This window comes from Glycine max, chromosome 20 (assembly GCF_000004515.6).
Source record: "Glycine max cultivar Williams 82 chromosome 20, Glycine_max_v4.0, whole genome shotgun sequence".
Taxonomy (NCBI): Eukaryota; Viridiplantae; Streptophyta; class Magnoliopsida; order Fabales; family Fabaceae; genus Glycine; species Glycine max.
In genome coordinates, this window is record NC_038256.2 from 37104528 (window position 1) to 37121622 (window position 17095).

At 33.7% G+C, this 17095-nt stretch overlaps 2 protein-coding genes across 12 annotated transcripts; both read left to right on the forward strand.

Moving 5' to 3' along the window:
- LOC100810387 (alpha-L-fucosidase 2) lies at positions 1-7105 on the forward strand. 7 transcript variants are annotated; one of them, XM_006605916.4, is made up of 12 exons: positions 1-167; positions 260-533; positions 889-1098; positions 1939-2084; positions 2408-3309; positions 3475-3607; positions 3842-4000; positions 4660-4884; positions 4969-5070; positions 5232-5367; positions 5855-6050; positions 6618-7105. In XM_006605916.4, the coding sequence occupies exons 2-12, from the start codon at positions 497-499 to the stop codon at positions 6934-6936; spliced, it is 2565 nt and encodes an 854-aa protein (XP_006605979.1). In that variant the 5' UTR covers positions 1-167; positions 260-496; the 3' UTR covers positions 6937-7105. The 7 variants fall into 7 exon arrangements, with proteins under 7 accessions (XP_006605979.1, XP_006605980.1, XP_003555281.1 ...); XM_006605917.4 differs by lacking the exon at positions 260-533 and having other exon boundaries at positions 2-167; XM_003555233.5 differs by lacking the exons at positions 1-167; positions 260-533 and having other exon boundaries at positions 537-1098.
- A 1159-nt stretch (positions 7106-8264) lies between these two features.
- LOC100808977 (alpha-L-fucosidase 2) lies at positions 8265-16279 on the forward strand. Of its 5 annotated transcripts, none has more exons than XM_006605921.4 (11): positions 8265-8404; positions 10400-10732; positions 11149-11294; positions 11619-12520; positions 12713-12845; positions 13080-13238; positions 13812-14036; positions 14120-14221; positions 14381-14516; positions 15004-15199; positions 15609-16279. In XM_006605921.4, the coding sequence occupies exons 2-11, from the start codon at positions 10426-10428 to the stop codon at positions 15661-15663; spliced, it is 2361 nt and encodes a 786-aa protein (XP_006605984.1). In that variant the 5' UTR covers positions 8265-8404; positions 10400-10425; the 3' UTR covers positions 15664-16279. The 5 variants fall into 5 exon arrangements, with proteins under 5 accessions (XP_006605984.1, XP_014628327.1, XP_006605983.1 ...); XM_014772841.3 differs by having other exon boundaries at positions 15686-16279; XM_006605920.4 differs by having other exon boundaries at positions 15714-16279.
- Positions 16280-17095: the final 816 nt, after the last annotated feature.

Below are 17095 nucleotides of genomic sequence, written 5' to 3' on the forward strand. Positions count from 1 at the left end.
GCCAATTTTGATGGGTTGCTTTCTCATTTTATGTCATATTAGCAACTTGTTTTGATTAGTTACTCGTTGCTGCTTTGGCCATTCACTTCAAGCCACATAGGAGGACCAAGATCTAACCACACACACCTACAATTTGAACCAAGCTACACATCATGTTTTGTTGTTAGGTATCACTCTTTCTCTTTCTCCTCTTGCTATGGGGTTATGGGCTTTTTGCTTGTGGAAGCACATTTCTTTATTGGAATCATATTCTTCTTAGATCTAGGTGGTTGGGACCGCTCTAGGTCTGCATAGTGATGCTGCGAGACTGGCCGCTACAGGGATGGCACGTGGGCCAAAAGGAGAGTGGGGTCAGAGGAGGTGGAGAGTAGAAAAGGACCCATGAAGTTGTGGTTGGAGAAGAAGGAAGAGAAACGACAATGGCAATAGAGAAACAATGAAAAGAAGAAAAAAATGAAACATTGTCGTCAATAATCGCCTATGACAACAACGGTGAATGCTGGTCAAAGGAGAAGGGTTTGAAATTAAGTGTGGTATGACCTACAATAATAAGATCAATCTAACTGTTAAAATTTATGGTACATAATGGATAACTTATTAGAAACAGAGCAATTTAAAAAAACAGGGTAGAAAAAACATGAAAAATCTGTGTAATTTCACATAATTGAAGTATAATTTAATTTACTCTTTTCATGCAGGCAATAAAACTTAGAATAGTAAGGAAGAAGTAATGTCTTGTAAAATGTTGTGTTGTATGTAAAAACTCTTAACTATTGCATTGAGAGATGCCAACAGCTAACAGGCACAGCTCTGAGCTTCTCCTACTCCACAGACTTCTTCTTTACTTTGTCGTCTCATGCTCATTATCATTATCATTATATTGGGCAGTGAAAGATGGAGAACGGGTTATGGTGCGCAACACCCCACAAAAGTACTGGTGGAAGCCAAGTTTAACGAATGACGAGCCTCCTCCAAGGCCATTGAAGGTTACTTTTGCTGAGCCTGCAACTCACTGGACCGATGCCATCCCCATTGGTAATGGCCGTCTTGGTGCCATGGTTTGGGGTGCCGTACCCTCAGAAGCTCTCCAGCTCAATGGTATTGAAAAACTCTCTGTTTAGTAGCTGTTACTTTGATCCAAATGCTAATGAAAGAGATGTTGTTGGCATATGCTAGTGATTACACAGAGTTAAGTGCTATTAATAAAAATAGAAATATACTATATTTTTTCATTCACCATTTTGTTTTATATCCTTTATCACTAAGTTTGACTGTATACAGATATATTCTTTAAATTCATTGAGTTTGTGATTAACAATGTGAACGACACCGGACCTGTAGATGTTGTTCTTAATTCCTTCAAGATCTTTGTTAGGATCCAATTGTACGGTATGAGACTTGAGTCCCAATTAGAAGTATGGGATTCTGGTTTGTGGTTCATAAGGTCGTAGCTTCTGTATCTAGAATGGCTAATTTTGTTGGTATGGTTTTTCTAAAGTTCTTATCAATCTTTGTTGGAATCAATGGGAACCTGTTTGGATAAACTACTCAATAAGCACTTCCAGGATAAGAAAATAATGAAGAAAAGTGGATTAAGCTTCTCCCATAAGCCCAAATAAGCTTCCTTAAAAGTTTATTTTAACTTTATGTGTAAGCTAATTTTAGCTTATGAGATAAGCTTAATTCACTTTTTCTTCTCCTATGAATGCTTATAGAAAAGTTTATCCAAACAGGGCCTAGGGAGAAATTTGTGGTCTGAAAGTTCTTTTTATTTTTTCATAAATGGCGATACTATAGGCAATTGGATTTGTAAATTTTTATAATTGAGATGTCAAGGACATGGTCATGCTGCACCATGTTATGAATAGCGAAACCAATCAGCTATGTCTTTCTCTTTCATGAAGCATGCTAATGTGAAGATTTAAATTTGTTTTGTAGAGGACACACTTTGGACTGGGATTCCTGGAGACTACACCAACAAAAGTGCTCAACAGGCACTGGCTGAAGTCAGAAAGCTGGTTGATGATAGAAAATTCTCTGAAGCTACGGCAGCAGCGGTCAAGTTGTCAGGAGATCCTTCTGATGTATGTAATATATCACAATTAATATAACCATCTTTGCTCCAAGTTTTAAGAAATTATGCTATTTATTAATTAGACTGATGTTAGGGGTTGTAAACCCAGCAATATAATATATGAACAGAGGAATCTCAGTAGGTGCTATTTTCTACAATACAAATCACATGATTTTATTCAACTACTATTCTTATTCATGGTTCCCCCCTCCCGCTTTTAAATATGTGCTTATTGGTGTTCCTTTGGATTATGGAGTTGGTGAATGAGTTAAGGAAGCTTTATAAAATGTTGGCACTCATTCCTAATCTTAACTGTTATTTCTTGATACGAAGGTATACCAACTTCTCGGAGATATCAAGTTAGAGTTTCATGATTCCCATCTTAATTATTCAAAAGAGTCATATTATAGGGAGCTGGATTTGGATACTGCAACAGCAAAAATAAAATACTCTGTGGGTGATGTAGAATTTACCAGAGAACATTTTGCTTCTAATCCGGACCAAGTGATAGTGACAAGGTTATCTACAAGCAAACCTGGGTCATTATCATTTACAGTGTATTTTGATAGCAAAATGCATCATGATTCAAGGGTAAGTGGCCAAAATCAGATAATAATCGAAGGGAGATGTCCTGGCAGTAGGATCCGACCAATAGTGAATTCAATTGACAATCCACAGGGAATTCAGTTTTCTGCAGTTCTTGATATGCAGATTAGTAAAGATAAAGGGGTTATACATGTTTTGGATGACAAGAAGTTAAGGGTTGAAGGTTCAGATTGGGCTATTTTGCTTTTGACAGCTTCTTCTTCCTTTGATGGCCCATTTACTAAGCCCGAAGACTCTAAGAAGGATCCTGCTTCTGAGTCCCTAAGTAGAATGGTGTCTGTGAAAAAAATTTCATATGGTGATCTTTATGCACGCCACTTGGCTGACTATCAAAATCTATTTCACCGTGTCTCATTGCAACTCTCTAAAAGCTCCAAGACTGTTTCAGGAAAATCTGTTTTGGACAGAAGGAAATTGGTTTCCTCCCAAACTAACATCTCTCAAATGGGAGGGGATGATACCATTCCAACTTCAGCAAGAGTCAAATCTTTTCAAACTGATGAAGATCCTTCCTTTGTGGAGCTTTTGTTTCAATATGGTCGATATCTTCTAATCTCTTGTTCGCGTCCTGGAACTCAGGTGGCAAACCTACAGGGTATCTGGAACAAAGATGTTGAGCCTGCATGGGAGTTTGTCTTCCCTTCTCTTTTCATCCCTCTTCTAGCTATAGTTTTTACGTTATAAGGTGGCTTAGGGTTTTCAAATGGCTATGGAGAATTAATTATACATCTAGAAGTAACTTCATGAAGAATTCTTGAGAGTTTGTAATTTGTTTCTTTTTTTATGTCGTCCAGTGGTGCTCCTCACTTGAACATTAATCTTCAAATGAATTATTGGCCATCCCTTGCTTGCAACCTACACGAGTGTCAAGAGCCCTTATTTGATTTCATTTCCTCTTTGTCAGTCATTGGTAAAAAAACTGCAAAGGTATTTTGTACTTTTGCCTCTTTCTTTCATATTATTCTTGGCATTTTATTTAAGAAAGAAATGCATCATTTATGCTTGTAACTTATTAATAACGTCATAGCCTGCTCCCCATGCCAGAAAATCTATAGCAAAGCAAAAAAGCAAAAGAAAATATAGTCTAGCATATTACCATTTGCTCAACGTGTCATGAATTTTATATGTTCAATCCAGATTTTCCTTTGATTTTGCATACAGGTGAACTATGAAGCAAATGGCTGGGTTGTACATCAAGTTTCTGACATATGGGGTAAAACATCACCAGATCGAGGTGAGGCTGTTTGGGCTTTATGGCCAATGGGTGGAGCTTGGCTTTGTACCCATTTATGGGAGCATTATACTTATACAATGGACAAAGTAAGTTCTGGTTTTTGAGTAAATTATCTAACCCTTGATTTAAAAGTATTGACTCAAAACTGATCTTGTGAAAAGAGCTGTTTGGGGAGATTCAACAATTTTAGTTTTCCTCTAGTTATCGAACGTTCTGATGATGAACTGTCATAGTTTGTAGAGTTGCCTTTCATGCATGCCTAACTGATCTGCTTCTATTTTCATGGCATAACTATATGTTGGACCTGAAATATTGGAAGATGTTATTCATCTTCGTGTTGTAATAGGGTTCTATATAACTAGTTGATATATTTTTCATTTTTATGTTTCATGTACACAATAAGATTTGAAAATTGATACTAATTCATACAATGCCTTGTTCAGCTATGATGATTAATAATTCCAGGGAGCAAAATGCTATATAAATATTATAAGGTTCAAATGGACTTTGAAACCACAACCAGAAAATGTAATTATAGATTTGGAGTTTCATTTAAGGATGCAACTTATTTACTGTCATTGTTACCAATGAACCTTTGGGGTTATAAATATAGACTAGCTGTTAGATACGTCTACTGAGGGATGAAAAATCTGATATTTTATCATCTCATATATCTATATTTTTATTTGTGTATATTATATTCATAAATTACTGTAATTAATGATTGAATTTTCTTCTATAATAGGTTTTTCTTAAAAATAAAGCATATCCTTTGTTGGAAGGATGCACATCATTTTTGTTGGATTGGTTGATTGAGGGCCGTGGTGGATTATTGGAAACTAACCCATCAACTTCACCAGAGCACATGTTCACTGCACCAGACGGAAAAACTGCTAGTGTGAGCTACTCATCAACCATGGACATTTCAATCATAAAAGAAGTTTTCTCTATGATCATTTCTGCTGCTGAGGTGAAAAATGATCTTAATACTCGAGCCAATACTAGCTTCATATTATCGTAACTTTGTCTTGGTCACTAAATTTCTCAAAACCAGGTTTTAGGAAGGCATAATGATACTATTATCAAAAGAGTCACCGAGTATCAGTCTAAACTTCCTCCGACAAAAGTTGCTAGAGATGGTTCCATTATGGAATGGGTATGCATTTATATTTGATATATGTATTTTTTTCCTTCCATCACTTTAATGTCCACTTGGCCAGTTTTTGTCAACTGAGATCTTTTTCTGATTTGCAATGACCAAGTTCTACTGTAGGGTAGCAATTACAAGTAAACTATAACACCTTACTCATTTGGTAGGCAGAAGATTTTGTGGACCCCGATGTACATCATCGACATGTTTCGCATCTGTTTGGACTGTTTCCAGGACACACAATTAGTGTCGAGAAAACTCCAGACCTCTGTAAAGCTGTGGAAGTTAGTCTAATTAAAAGAGGTCTTTTATGAGAACTTTAAGAGCTACACTCTTTTCAGAGATAATTGTTCTTTTTTCTTGCAATATGTATGGCACTACAGCTCTTATTTATTATGTAGAAATTTCATATTCTTAGATGAACTGGAACAGCCATATCTAATTATGTAGAAATTTCATCATCGACTAGTATAAAACACTGTCAAGTGGTACCATGTGTTTGTTGCTTATGAATAGCTGAAGTGATTTTGTGTGTTGAGACTTGAAAGTACATTCAAAGTTGATAGACTATGTGCTGTCTTAAAAACCTCTAGTTAGTTTAGTAGACAATTATAATGGTACTCCACGAATTATGTATACCTTTATCAAATCAGGGATTGCTATGTTTATGTTTAACCTTGTATATATGACAGCATGACTGAAATCTGTATTCTTTTTCCTCTTGAATACTAAAAAGTAAAAATAAATAATACAATCCAATAGTAGTTAACATTCTTGCACTGTATTACAGGAGAGGATGGTCCAGGGTGGTCAACAACTTGGAAAGCTTCACTTTGGGCACATCTTCACAATAGTGAGCATTCATATCGCATGATAAAACACTTGATTGTCTTGGTGGAGCCTGATCATGAAAGGGATTTCGAAGGAGGACTTTACAGCAACCTGTTCACAGCACATCCCCCTTTCCAGATTGATGCAAACTTTGGGTAAGATCGATCTTTATTAACTGTAATAGCTGTGTATCTTGCCTATTTCATTTTCATCATTTAAAAGCTCGAGCTAAAGTATATTTATCCTCATTTCTGGGGAAGGATGGGGTAGTTTTGCTATTGCAGAAACTGTTAAGCTTAAATATCATGAAACTCTTAGTAGAATTTCAATTTCTATACGTCATGCTAAGGCTTCAACTTTTGTTTCATGAATTTCATTGTTATTGATAAATCATTGCACGGCGGATGCAAGAATTTTTCCTTTTTCTGATTTTAAACATTTGTGCAATTATCTTATTTTGTTGAATCTATTGCATCTTATCCACATTATAACCCCAAACTTTTGGTTCTTAAAGTGTGGAGAAATTCATTGCATTCTAAATTTTTAATTGGACCCTTGACACCATAGTATTTTTTTCATTAGTTCACCCACATGTTTGCAAGTTATATGCAGAAATAGAAACCTAGTCTGTGATGAAACTGTTGCTTTGGCATCAACAACTTGGTGACATGCTGATTATTCTGAGTTAGCTTGGCTGAGAAAAAAGCATTGTTTGGTGTCAGTTTTTCAGGAGCAGTTGCAGAAATGCTTGTTCAAAGCACAATGAAGGACCTGTACTTGCTTCCCGCATTGCCACACGATAAATGGGCGAATGGTTGTGTGAAAGGATTAAAAGCTCGTGGTGGGGTGACAGTCAACATTTGCTGGAAAGAAGGAGATCTGCTTGAATTTGGGCTTTGGACAGAAAACCAGAATTCCAAAGTGAGACTACATTATAGAGGAAATGTGGTCTCAGCAAGTTTATCACCCGGCAGAGTTTATTCATATGATAACCAGTTGAAGTGTGCGAAGACATACTCCCTTAGTGAAGTGAATCCTTGAATCTTTTGCAATAAATCTTCTGAAGAACATACATTGCTTTTTGCAATGTTTGATGTAGTTTTGTGGAACAAGATACATTTATCTTGTTTCCTAATATTATTCTTCCAGAGTCATTTAGTCACCGAGAATGTAATTTTTACTAATTTAACGGATAAGTTGTTTTATTGAAGCATTTGTTCTACGGTTTGCGGTGTAAAACCCGTGTAATATTATTGTCATTCTGTAATTCAACTTCACACGAATGAATCACGGATGTTCTGTCTGGCATAAATATGTTTTTGACGTTGTTCTTTAAAATTGAAAGTTCTTTTATGGTAAGGTAGCGATAACAAAACCTAATTCTTTAATTAAAAGTTCAAGTATTGTCTAAGTAATTTACACAAACTATTAAGATAAAATTTTAATGTTTCGTTTAGATGTGAAGAGTAGTAAAAAGGAAAGATGTATAAAGATGTATAAATTGATTGAATTTAGAGAAATAGCAAAGAAAAAATAGAAGAAAAGGAAAAAAAAAGTTGAATTTTTAAAATTTGTTTGGATAAAAGAAGAAAATAGTTTTTTCCTTAAGACGTTTTTTTATAAAATTCCTCATAAAGACGATATGACTTTGTTTAACTGATTTATAAATATATTTATTTTTGCTTCACTAAAGGCAGTTCTAGCTGAACGGGATAAAATTGTTATAGCAACAATATACAAATTTATTTTCATGTTATGAGTTGTTTCTACAAAAACATTCATCTTTTAGGTACATTTTCTTTCGTGAATATTACTCCTTTTTTGTTTTAAAATTAGCATATTCCTTTATTTATGAATAAATAATATATATTGATGGTATTAACTTTTTATATTGTTATTATATATCACTATTTACAATACATTTGTTAATTTTTATAATAATTTTTTTTAAAATTATATCAAAGATGATTTTTATTGATAGTGTAAAAACGTTTATATTGACATTTATTAGTTTATTTTATTTATTTCTTAGCATTTTATACATTTATCATTGAAAATACTAGAATAAAATTTTAAAAGGATCAGCCTAATAAGCATTACATCAATTACAAGGAAGTAATTTTATGAATTTAATCATAAAAAAAATAGAAAAAGGAAAAGAAAAGTACAGGCTTAAAAGATTGAAAGTAAACTAAAACAACATCATTGTAAACTAAAACAATATTCACTGTTCTTTTCCCCCTTGGGTATACATTTTGTCAATCCATTGCATGTGATACTTTATTATTAATTTTAGCATTGATATCTATGTCCAGCAGTTATTGTATTCCTGCTTATTTTGCTTTTGCAGGAATACAATAGAAACATAGACAATTTCCGGTGGAGCATTAAGATGCGTATAGATTGGGAATTTTCGACTGAGTCGACATTACACTGAGAGACAAAAGCTAGGGGAGCCAATGGGATTAGCAATCCAGGCTTTAATCCACTCACCCATCTCTCTCCCCAAGTAAGCCATCTCTCCCCAAGTACTACATTCCTTTTTGATTCCTGAGGTGAAGTTCTAAATCCCCATTGATTATCATGGTTTAACTTAAATGACCTTCTTGATCCAAACTACAAATCCTTTGCTTCTGAACGATGTAAGATTTTTATGCTAAAAAAGTTGCTGCCTTGATATTCTTCCCACCAAGACACATTGAAAGCCCAGTGAAACTAAGAGTATAATTAATAGCCATGCTTTCAAATTCTATGGTATAGAGGTTGAATTTTAATAGAAGAACTCTTAAAGAACTGTATTTTAAAAAAATAATTTTTTTTAATGTCTTTTTCTTTAATTAATTTGTAAAATATATTTAAGGGATTTATTGTGAGACCAATAAAAGTATTTGAAGAACCTAAAATTGAATCTATCATTAAAATAAAAGAACAGAATTTTTTTTTTTTACATCTTATGTGAGATCTTATGATAAAAAAAAAATCCAATAACCTAAAATAGGTTCAATCACTGGAGAGGCTACAATTTGGCCTCTTATGAGAAAATGCCATCAGTGTGGACCTGCAAATGCGTGTCAGAATTTTTAAAGCGATCTCTGGCTCTATGTTACCTCATGTTGATTCACAGCCAGTTGTAAAGAGTTGCTTTCTCATTTTATGTCATATTAGCCACTCAGGTAACAATTCCTAAATTATTAGAAACAAAGAAGTAAAAAAAATTAATAGATTGTGGAAAGAAATAACATGGCTTTTCATTTTTTGTCCTATTTATACTTTAATGTCATTGCTACTTCGTGTCCATTCACAGCCAATTCTAATGAGTTGCTTTCACATTTTATGTCATATTACCAACTGGGGTAACAATTTCTAAATTATAAGAAACAAAGCAATTAAAAAATAATAATAGATTGTAAAAAGAAGCAAGATTCGCCTCTCATTTTTTGTCCTATTTATACTTTAATATATTATAAAATACTTTTTAGCATTAAATTATAGAATTTTAAAAAAATATTTGAGTTAACTAAATTAATAAAAATAATATCACATTGCAGAAAAAATATAAATATTACAAAATATATTAAATTATTCATTTGATTTTTTTAATCGTTTTCATTTGAAATTATAGTTCTTACGAGAAAATTATAAATTTCAGTCTATATATCTATAAAAAAAAATTAGTTTAGTCTTTTTTATTAATCTCAAATAGCATTTTCTAGCTGTGTAAATCGGCGGTTAAGAAATATATAAACTATCACAAAAAAAGTGTACATGAAATAAACTTTACAATTGATTTAGAGTAAATTGCCTAAAAAAATTGATTTAGAGTAAATTACATCATCTATCTAAGAGACTTTTTTTTTTATTAATATTAACACACAATTTATTTTTAAAAAAATAATTAAGAATTTAGTGTAATGAATAAGAGGTGTTGGTATAATGTTTTTGAAAAAAATTAAAGAGTTAATACAAGAGTAGAAGAAAAACATGAAAAAGTTGTGTAATTTCAAAATAAAATTTACTCTTTTCTTTACTTAGGGATTAAAGGTTAAAACTCGAGGGAGTTGTTTGGTAAAACAATTTAGATGGGAGTTAAGTTTGCAAATTCTTTCTTCACAAACAGTAAAAATCGATTTTTTCCCAAAAGAAATCAATTTTTTAGATAAAAAAATTCTTTGATTTTTAGGGAGAAAAAACAAAATTTTAGCACAAAAAAGTCAATTTTCTTTTACATAAAAATATCATTTCTTAACTATTTTTCTTAAATCAAACAATAAAACATCATTTTATTTCCACTCTGTTTTTTTTTATTTTAAAATTATCTACTAGACATTAATTTGTATTAGTCTTCTTTCCTCAAATATGAATAGGAGGATTAAGACAATTTTTTTTTATCTCTCTTCTACTCTCATTTCTCTCTATTAAATCAAATACAGCCTAAAATAGTGAGGAAGAAGGATATATGAGACGACAAAATAATGTGTCCTATAAAATGTTGTGTTGTATGTAGAAACTCTAAACGAGTTGCATGCAGAGATGCCAACAGCTAACAAGTACAGTTATCAGCTTCTCCTACTCCACCGACTTGTTCTTTACTTCATCGTTTCATGCTCATTATCATTATCTTGGGAAGTGCAAGATGGAAAACGGGTTATGGTGCGCAACACCCCACAAAAGAACTGGTGGAAGCCAAGTTTAACGAATGGCGAATCTCCTCCAAGGCCATTGAAGGTTACTTTTGCTGAGCCTGCAACTCACTGGACCGATGCCATCCCCATTGGTAATGGCCGTCTTGGTGCCATGGTTTGGGGTGCCGTACCCTCTGAAGCTCTCCAGCTCAATGGTATTGAAAAACTTTCTGTTTAGTTGCTGTTACTTTGATCCAAATGCTAATGAACGCGATGTTGTTGCATTTGCTAGTGATTACACAATGTTAAATGTTATTAATAAACAGAAATATACTATATGTTTTCTTCCGCATTATTTACGTTTAAGCGATGTATTTTATACCCTTTATCACCAAGTCTGTATAAGGGTATATTCTTAAAGAGATATAGGGTGAGTTAATTGTTTAAGAGAGAAGGGAAGAGGAGAAAAGTCACGGGTTCGCTTCCCTTTGCTAACAAAACTAACATTCTAACAAACTAATATTTGCCGGAAAAAAAAAGGTGTATTCTTAAAATTCATTGAGTTTGTAATTAGAACTGTCTTTCTCTTTCATGAAGCATGCAAATGTGAAGATATAAATTTGTTTCGTAGAGGACACACTTTGGACTGGGATTCCTCGAGACTATACCAACAGCAGTGCTCCACAAGCACTGGCTGAAGTCAGAAAGCTGGTTGATGATAGAAAATTCTCTGAAGCTACTGCAGCAGCTGTCAAGTTGTCTGGAGATCCTTCTGAGGTATGTAATATATCACAATTAATATAACCATCCTTGCTCCAAGTTTTGAGAAATTATGCTATTTATTAATTAGAATGATGCTAGGGGCTATCAACCCAGCAATATGATATATGAACAGAGGAATCTGAGTAGGTGCTATTGTCTACAATACAAATCACATGATTTTATTCAACTACTATTCTTATTCATGGTCCCTCCCCTCCCCCTTTTAAGTATGTGCTTATTGGTGTTCCTTTGGATTATGGAGTTGGTGAATGAGTTAAGGAAGCTTTATACAATGTTGGCACTCATTCCTAATCTTAACTGTTATTTCTTGATACGAAGGTATACCAACTTCTCGGAGATATCAAGTTAGAGTTTCATGATTCCCATCTTAATTATTCAAAAGAGTCATATTATAGGGAGCTGGATTTGGATACTGCAACAGCAAATATAAAATACTCTGTGGGCGATGTAGAATTTACCAGAGAACATTTTGCTTCTAATCCGGACCAAGTGATAGTGACAAGGTTATCTACAAGCAAACCTGGGTCATTATCATTTACAGTGTATTTTGATAGCAAAATGCATCACGATTCAAGGGTAAGTGGCCAAAATCAGATAATAATGGAAGGGAGATGTCCTGGCAGTAGGATCCCACCAAGAGTGAATTCAATTGACAATCCACAGGGAATTCAGTTTTCTGCAGTTCTTGATATGCAGATTAGTAAAGATAAAGGGTTTATACATGTTTTGGACGACAAGAAGTTAAGGGTTGAAGGTTCAGATTGGGCTATTTTGCTTTTGACAGCTTCTTCTTCCTTTGATGGCCCATTTACTAAGCCTGAAGACTCTAAGAAGGATCCTGCTTCTGAGTCCCTAAGTAGAATGGTGTCTGTGAAAAAAATTTCTTATGGTGATCTTTATGCACGCCACTTGGCTGACTATCAAAATCTATTTCACCGTGTCTCATTGCAACTCTCTAAAAGCTCCAAGACTGTTTCAGGAAAATCTGTTTTGGACAGAAGGAAATTGGTTTCCTCCCAAACTAACATCTCTCAAATGGGAGGGGATGATACCATTCCAACTTCAGCAAGAGTCAAATCTTTTCAAACTGATGAAGATCCTTCCTTTGTGGAGCTTTTGTTTCAATATGGTCGATATCTTCTAATCTCTTGTTCGCGTCCTGGAACTCAGGTGGCAAACCTACAGGGTATCTGGAACAAAGATGTTGAGCCTGCATGGGAGTATGCCTTCCCTTCTCTTTTCATCCTCTTCTAGCAATAAGTAAATAAAAAAAGAAATTGTATGCTATATTTCTAGGTTATAAGGTGGCTTAGAGTTTTCAAATGGATATGCAGAATTAAATATATATCTAAAAGTAACTTCATGAAGAATTCTTGAGAGTTTGTAATTTGTTTCTTTTTTTATGTCATCAGGGGTGCTCCTCACTTGAACATTAATCTTCAAATAAATTATTGGCCATCCCTTGCTTGCAACCTACACGAGTGTCAAGAGCCCTTATTTGATTTCATTTCCTCTTTGTCAGTCATTGGTAAAAAAACTGCAAAGGTATTTTGTTCTTTTCCCTCTTTCTTTCATATTATTCTTGGCATTCTATTTAAGAAAGAAATCCATCCTTTATGCTTGTAAGTTATCAACAACTTTGTAGCCTGCTCCCAATGCCAGAAAATCTATGGCAAAGCAAAAAAGCAAAAGAAAATATAGTCTAGCATATTATCATTTGCTCACCATGTTATGAATTTTATATGTTCTATCCAGATTTTCCTTTGATCTCGCATACAGGTTAGCTATGAAGCAAATGGTTGGGTTGCACATCACGTTTCTGACATATGGGGTAAAACATCACCAGGTCAAGGTCAGGCTGTTTGGGCTGTATGGCCAATGGGTGGAGCTTGGCTTTGTACCCATTTATGGGAGCATTATACGTATACATTGGACAAGGTAAGTTCTGGTTTTTGAGTAAATTATCTAACTCTTGATTTAAAAGTATTGACTAAATCTGATCTTGTGAAAAGATCTGTTTATGGAGATTCAACAATTTTAGATTTACTAATTTATCTGCTTCTATTTTCATGGCATAACTCTATATTGGACCTGAAGTATTGAAAGATGTTATTCATGTTCATGTTGTAATAGGGTTCTATATAACTAGTTGATCTATTTTTGGTTTTTATGTTTTATGTACACAATAAGATTTCAAAAATTGATACTAACCCTAATAATGCCTTGTTCAGCCATGATGATTAATAATTGCAGGGAGCAACATGCTGTATAAGTATTATAAGGTTCAAATGGACATTGAAACCACAACCAGAAAATGTAATTATAGATTTGGTGCTTCATTTGAGGATGTAACTTATTTACCATCATTGTTATCAATGAACCTTTGAGGTTCTAAATATAGACTATTTGTTAGATATGTCTACCGAGGGATATAAAAATCTGATATTTTATCATGGCATGTTTATCTATATTTTCATCTGACAATAAAGGTTGAATTTTCTTCTATAATAGGATTTTCTTAAAAATAAAGCATATCCTTTGTTGGAAGGATGTACATCATTTTTGTTGGATTGGTTGATTGAGGGCCGTGGTGGATTATTGGAAACTAACCCATCAACTTCACCAGAGCACATGTTCACTGCGCCAGACGGAAAAACTGCTAGTGTGAGCTACTCATCAACCATGGACATTTCAATCATAAAAGAAGTTTTCTCTATGATCATTTCTGCTGCTGAGGTGAAAAATGATCTTAATACTCGAACAAATACTAGTTTCAATTATCATAATTTTGTCTTGGTCATTAAATTTCTCAAAACCAGGTTTTGGGAAGGCATAATGATACTATTATCAAAAGAGCCACTGAGTATCAGTCTAAACTTCCTCCAACAAAAGTTGCTAGAGATGGTTCCATTATGGAATGGGTATGCAATTATGTTTGATATATGTATTCCTTCCTTCCATCACTTTAATGTCCATTTGGCCAGTTTTTGTCATCTGATATGTTGTTCTGATTTGCAACGACCAGTTCTATTGTAGGTTAGCAATTCCAAGTTAACTATAACACGTTACTCATTTGGCAGGCAGAAGATTTTAAGGACCCAACTGTACATCATCGACATGTTTCACATCTGTTTGGACTGTTTCCGGGGCACACAATTAGTGTTGAGAACACTCCAGACCTCTGTAAAGCTGTGGAAGTTAGTCTAATTAAAAGAGGTATTTTATGAGAACTTTAAGAGCTAAACTCTTTTCAGAGATAATAGTTTTTTTTCTTGCAATATGTATGGCACTACGGCTCTTATTTATTATGTAGAAATTTCACATTCTTAGATGAACTGGAACAATCATATCTAATTATTAATATTGCATTGGAACACAATAGTATAAAATACTGTCTAATGGTACCATGCGTTTGTTGCTTATGAATAACTGAAGTTATTTTGTGTGTTGAGACTTGAGAGTACATTAGAAATAGATAGACAATGTACTGTCTTAAAAGCCTCTAGTTAGTTTAGTCGATAATTATAATGATACTCCAGGAATTATGTATAATTTTATCAAATTAGGGATTACTGTGTTTATATTTAACCTTGTATATATGACGATATGTCATAAATCTCTAATCTTTTTCATCTTCAGTAATCAGTACTAAAAATAAATAATACAATTCAATAGTAGTTAACATTCTTGCACTGTATTACAGGAGATGACGGTCCAGGGTGGTCAACAACTTGGAAAGCTTCACTGTGGGCACATCTTCACAATAGTGAGCACGCATATCGCATGATAAAACACTTGATTGTCTTGGTGGAACCTGATCATGGATTTGGTTTGGAAGGAGGACTTTTCAGCAACCTTTTCACAGCACATCCCCCTTTCCAGATTGATGCAAACTTTGGGTAAGGCCAATCTTTATGTAAGAACTGTAACATCTGTGATCTGTGTATCTTGTCAGTTTCCATTTTTGGGGAAGGAGGGGGTAGTTTTGCTGTTGCAGAAACAGTAAAGCTATCATAAAACTCTCGGTAGAATTTCAATTTCTATACTAAGGCTTCAACTTCTGTTTCATAAATTTCATTGTTATCTGATATCATTGTACTCCTGCAAGATTTTTTTTTTTGTTTTCTGATTTTAAACATTTGTACAATTATCATATCTTGTTGAATCTATTGCATCTTATTCACATTGACTCCAAACTTTGGTTCTTAAATGTGGAGAAAAATTCATTTCATTCTAAATTTTTAATTGGACCCTTGACATCATAGCATTTTTCTTTAGTTCACCCACATGTTTGGAAGTTACATGCAGAAATAGGAACCTAGCCTGTGATGAGACTGTTGCTTTAGCATTAACAACTTGGTGACATGCTAATAATTCTGAATTAGCTTGGCTGAGAAAAAACATTGTTTGGAGTCAGTTTTTCAGCAGCAATTGCAGAAATGCTTGTTCAAAGCACAACGAAGGACCTCTACTTGCTTCCCGCATTGCCACGTGATAAATGGGCGAATGGCTGTGTGAAAGGATTAAAAGCTCGTGGTGGGGTGACAGTCAACATTTGCTGGAAAGAAGGAGATCTGCTTGAATTTGGGCTTTGGACAGAAAACCAGAATTCCAAAGTGAGACTACATTATAGAGGAAATGTGGTTTTAGCAAGTTTATCACCCGGCAGAGTTTACTCATATGATAACCAGTTGAAGTGTGCGAAGACATACTCCCTTAGTGAAGTGAATCCTTGAATCTTTTGCAATAAATCTTCTGAAGAACATACATTGATTTTTGCAATGTTTGATGTAGTTTTGTGGAACAAGATACATTTATCTTGTTTCCTAATGTTATTCTTCCATAGTCATTTAGCCACGGAGAATGTAATTTGCTAATTTAATGGAGAACTTTTTCATGGATACATTTGTTTTACGTTTTGCTGTGTAAGACTCGTGTAATGTTATTGTCATTTTGTTATGGCATAAATATGTTTTTGACATTGTTCTTCAATTGACAGTTTTTTTTTTTGATATACAAAGTTGCAAGTTCTTTGTTGTTATTGTAGCGATAACAAAAGCAAATTAAAAGTTCAACTTTTATATTAGTAATTTACACAAACTAATAAGATGAAATTTTAATGTTTCGTTTAGATGTGAAGAGTAGTAAAAAGGAAAGATGTACGAGGAGAGAAAAAGATTACAAATAGGATGGAGTTCTAAATTTGATTGAATTTAGAGAAACATAAAAAAAAAAAAACAAAAGAGAAAGAAAAGTTTAATACTATATTATTTTTGTTTAACGAAAGACATTTCTACCTAAAAACCGGATAAAATTGTTCCAGACTTCTATGTAGCAATGTACAAATATAGTTTCCGAGCTCTTATTGCAGCCCGTGCTACTGAATCCGCTGCTTTTTTTTTTTAACCAACAATTAAGAATTGTTTTCCCTCACTTGCTACATCAAAAACTAAATCACAAGCTTCTGATAAACCGAGCAGTTCTAATAAGATTTGTAATATGAATATCCTTACGCTTTGCAGATATATAAGGTGACATTTTAGGATTCCATTTTTTTAGTACCGTGGCCAAAATGAACTCCTGCTTCCATCATCTCTTCCAAGATTATGTTTCAATATCTTTTTGTCATTTATATTTATTCCCACACTTTTCTTTCATTTCAAAATCGAAATTCTATAAATTTTTTGAAATGAAAGAAAGAGACCCGATATAATGAAATAGAAATAAGTGTTCCAAAGGAACCTTCTCTTTAAATGATCGGGCCAAGTCATGAGTATGAGTAGTTGCTAAAATAT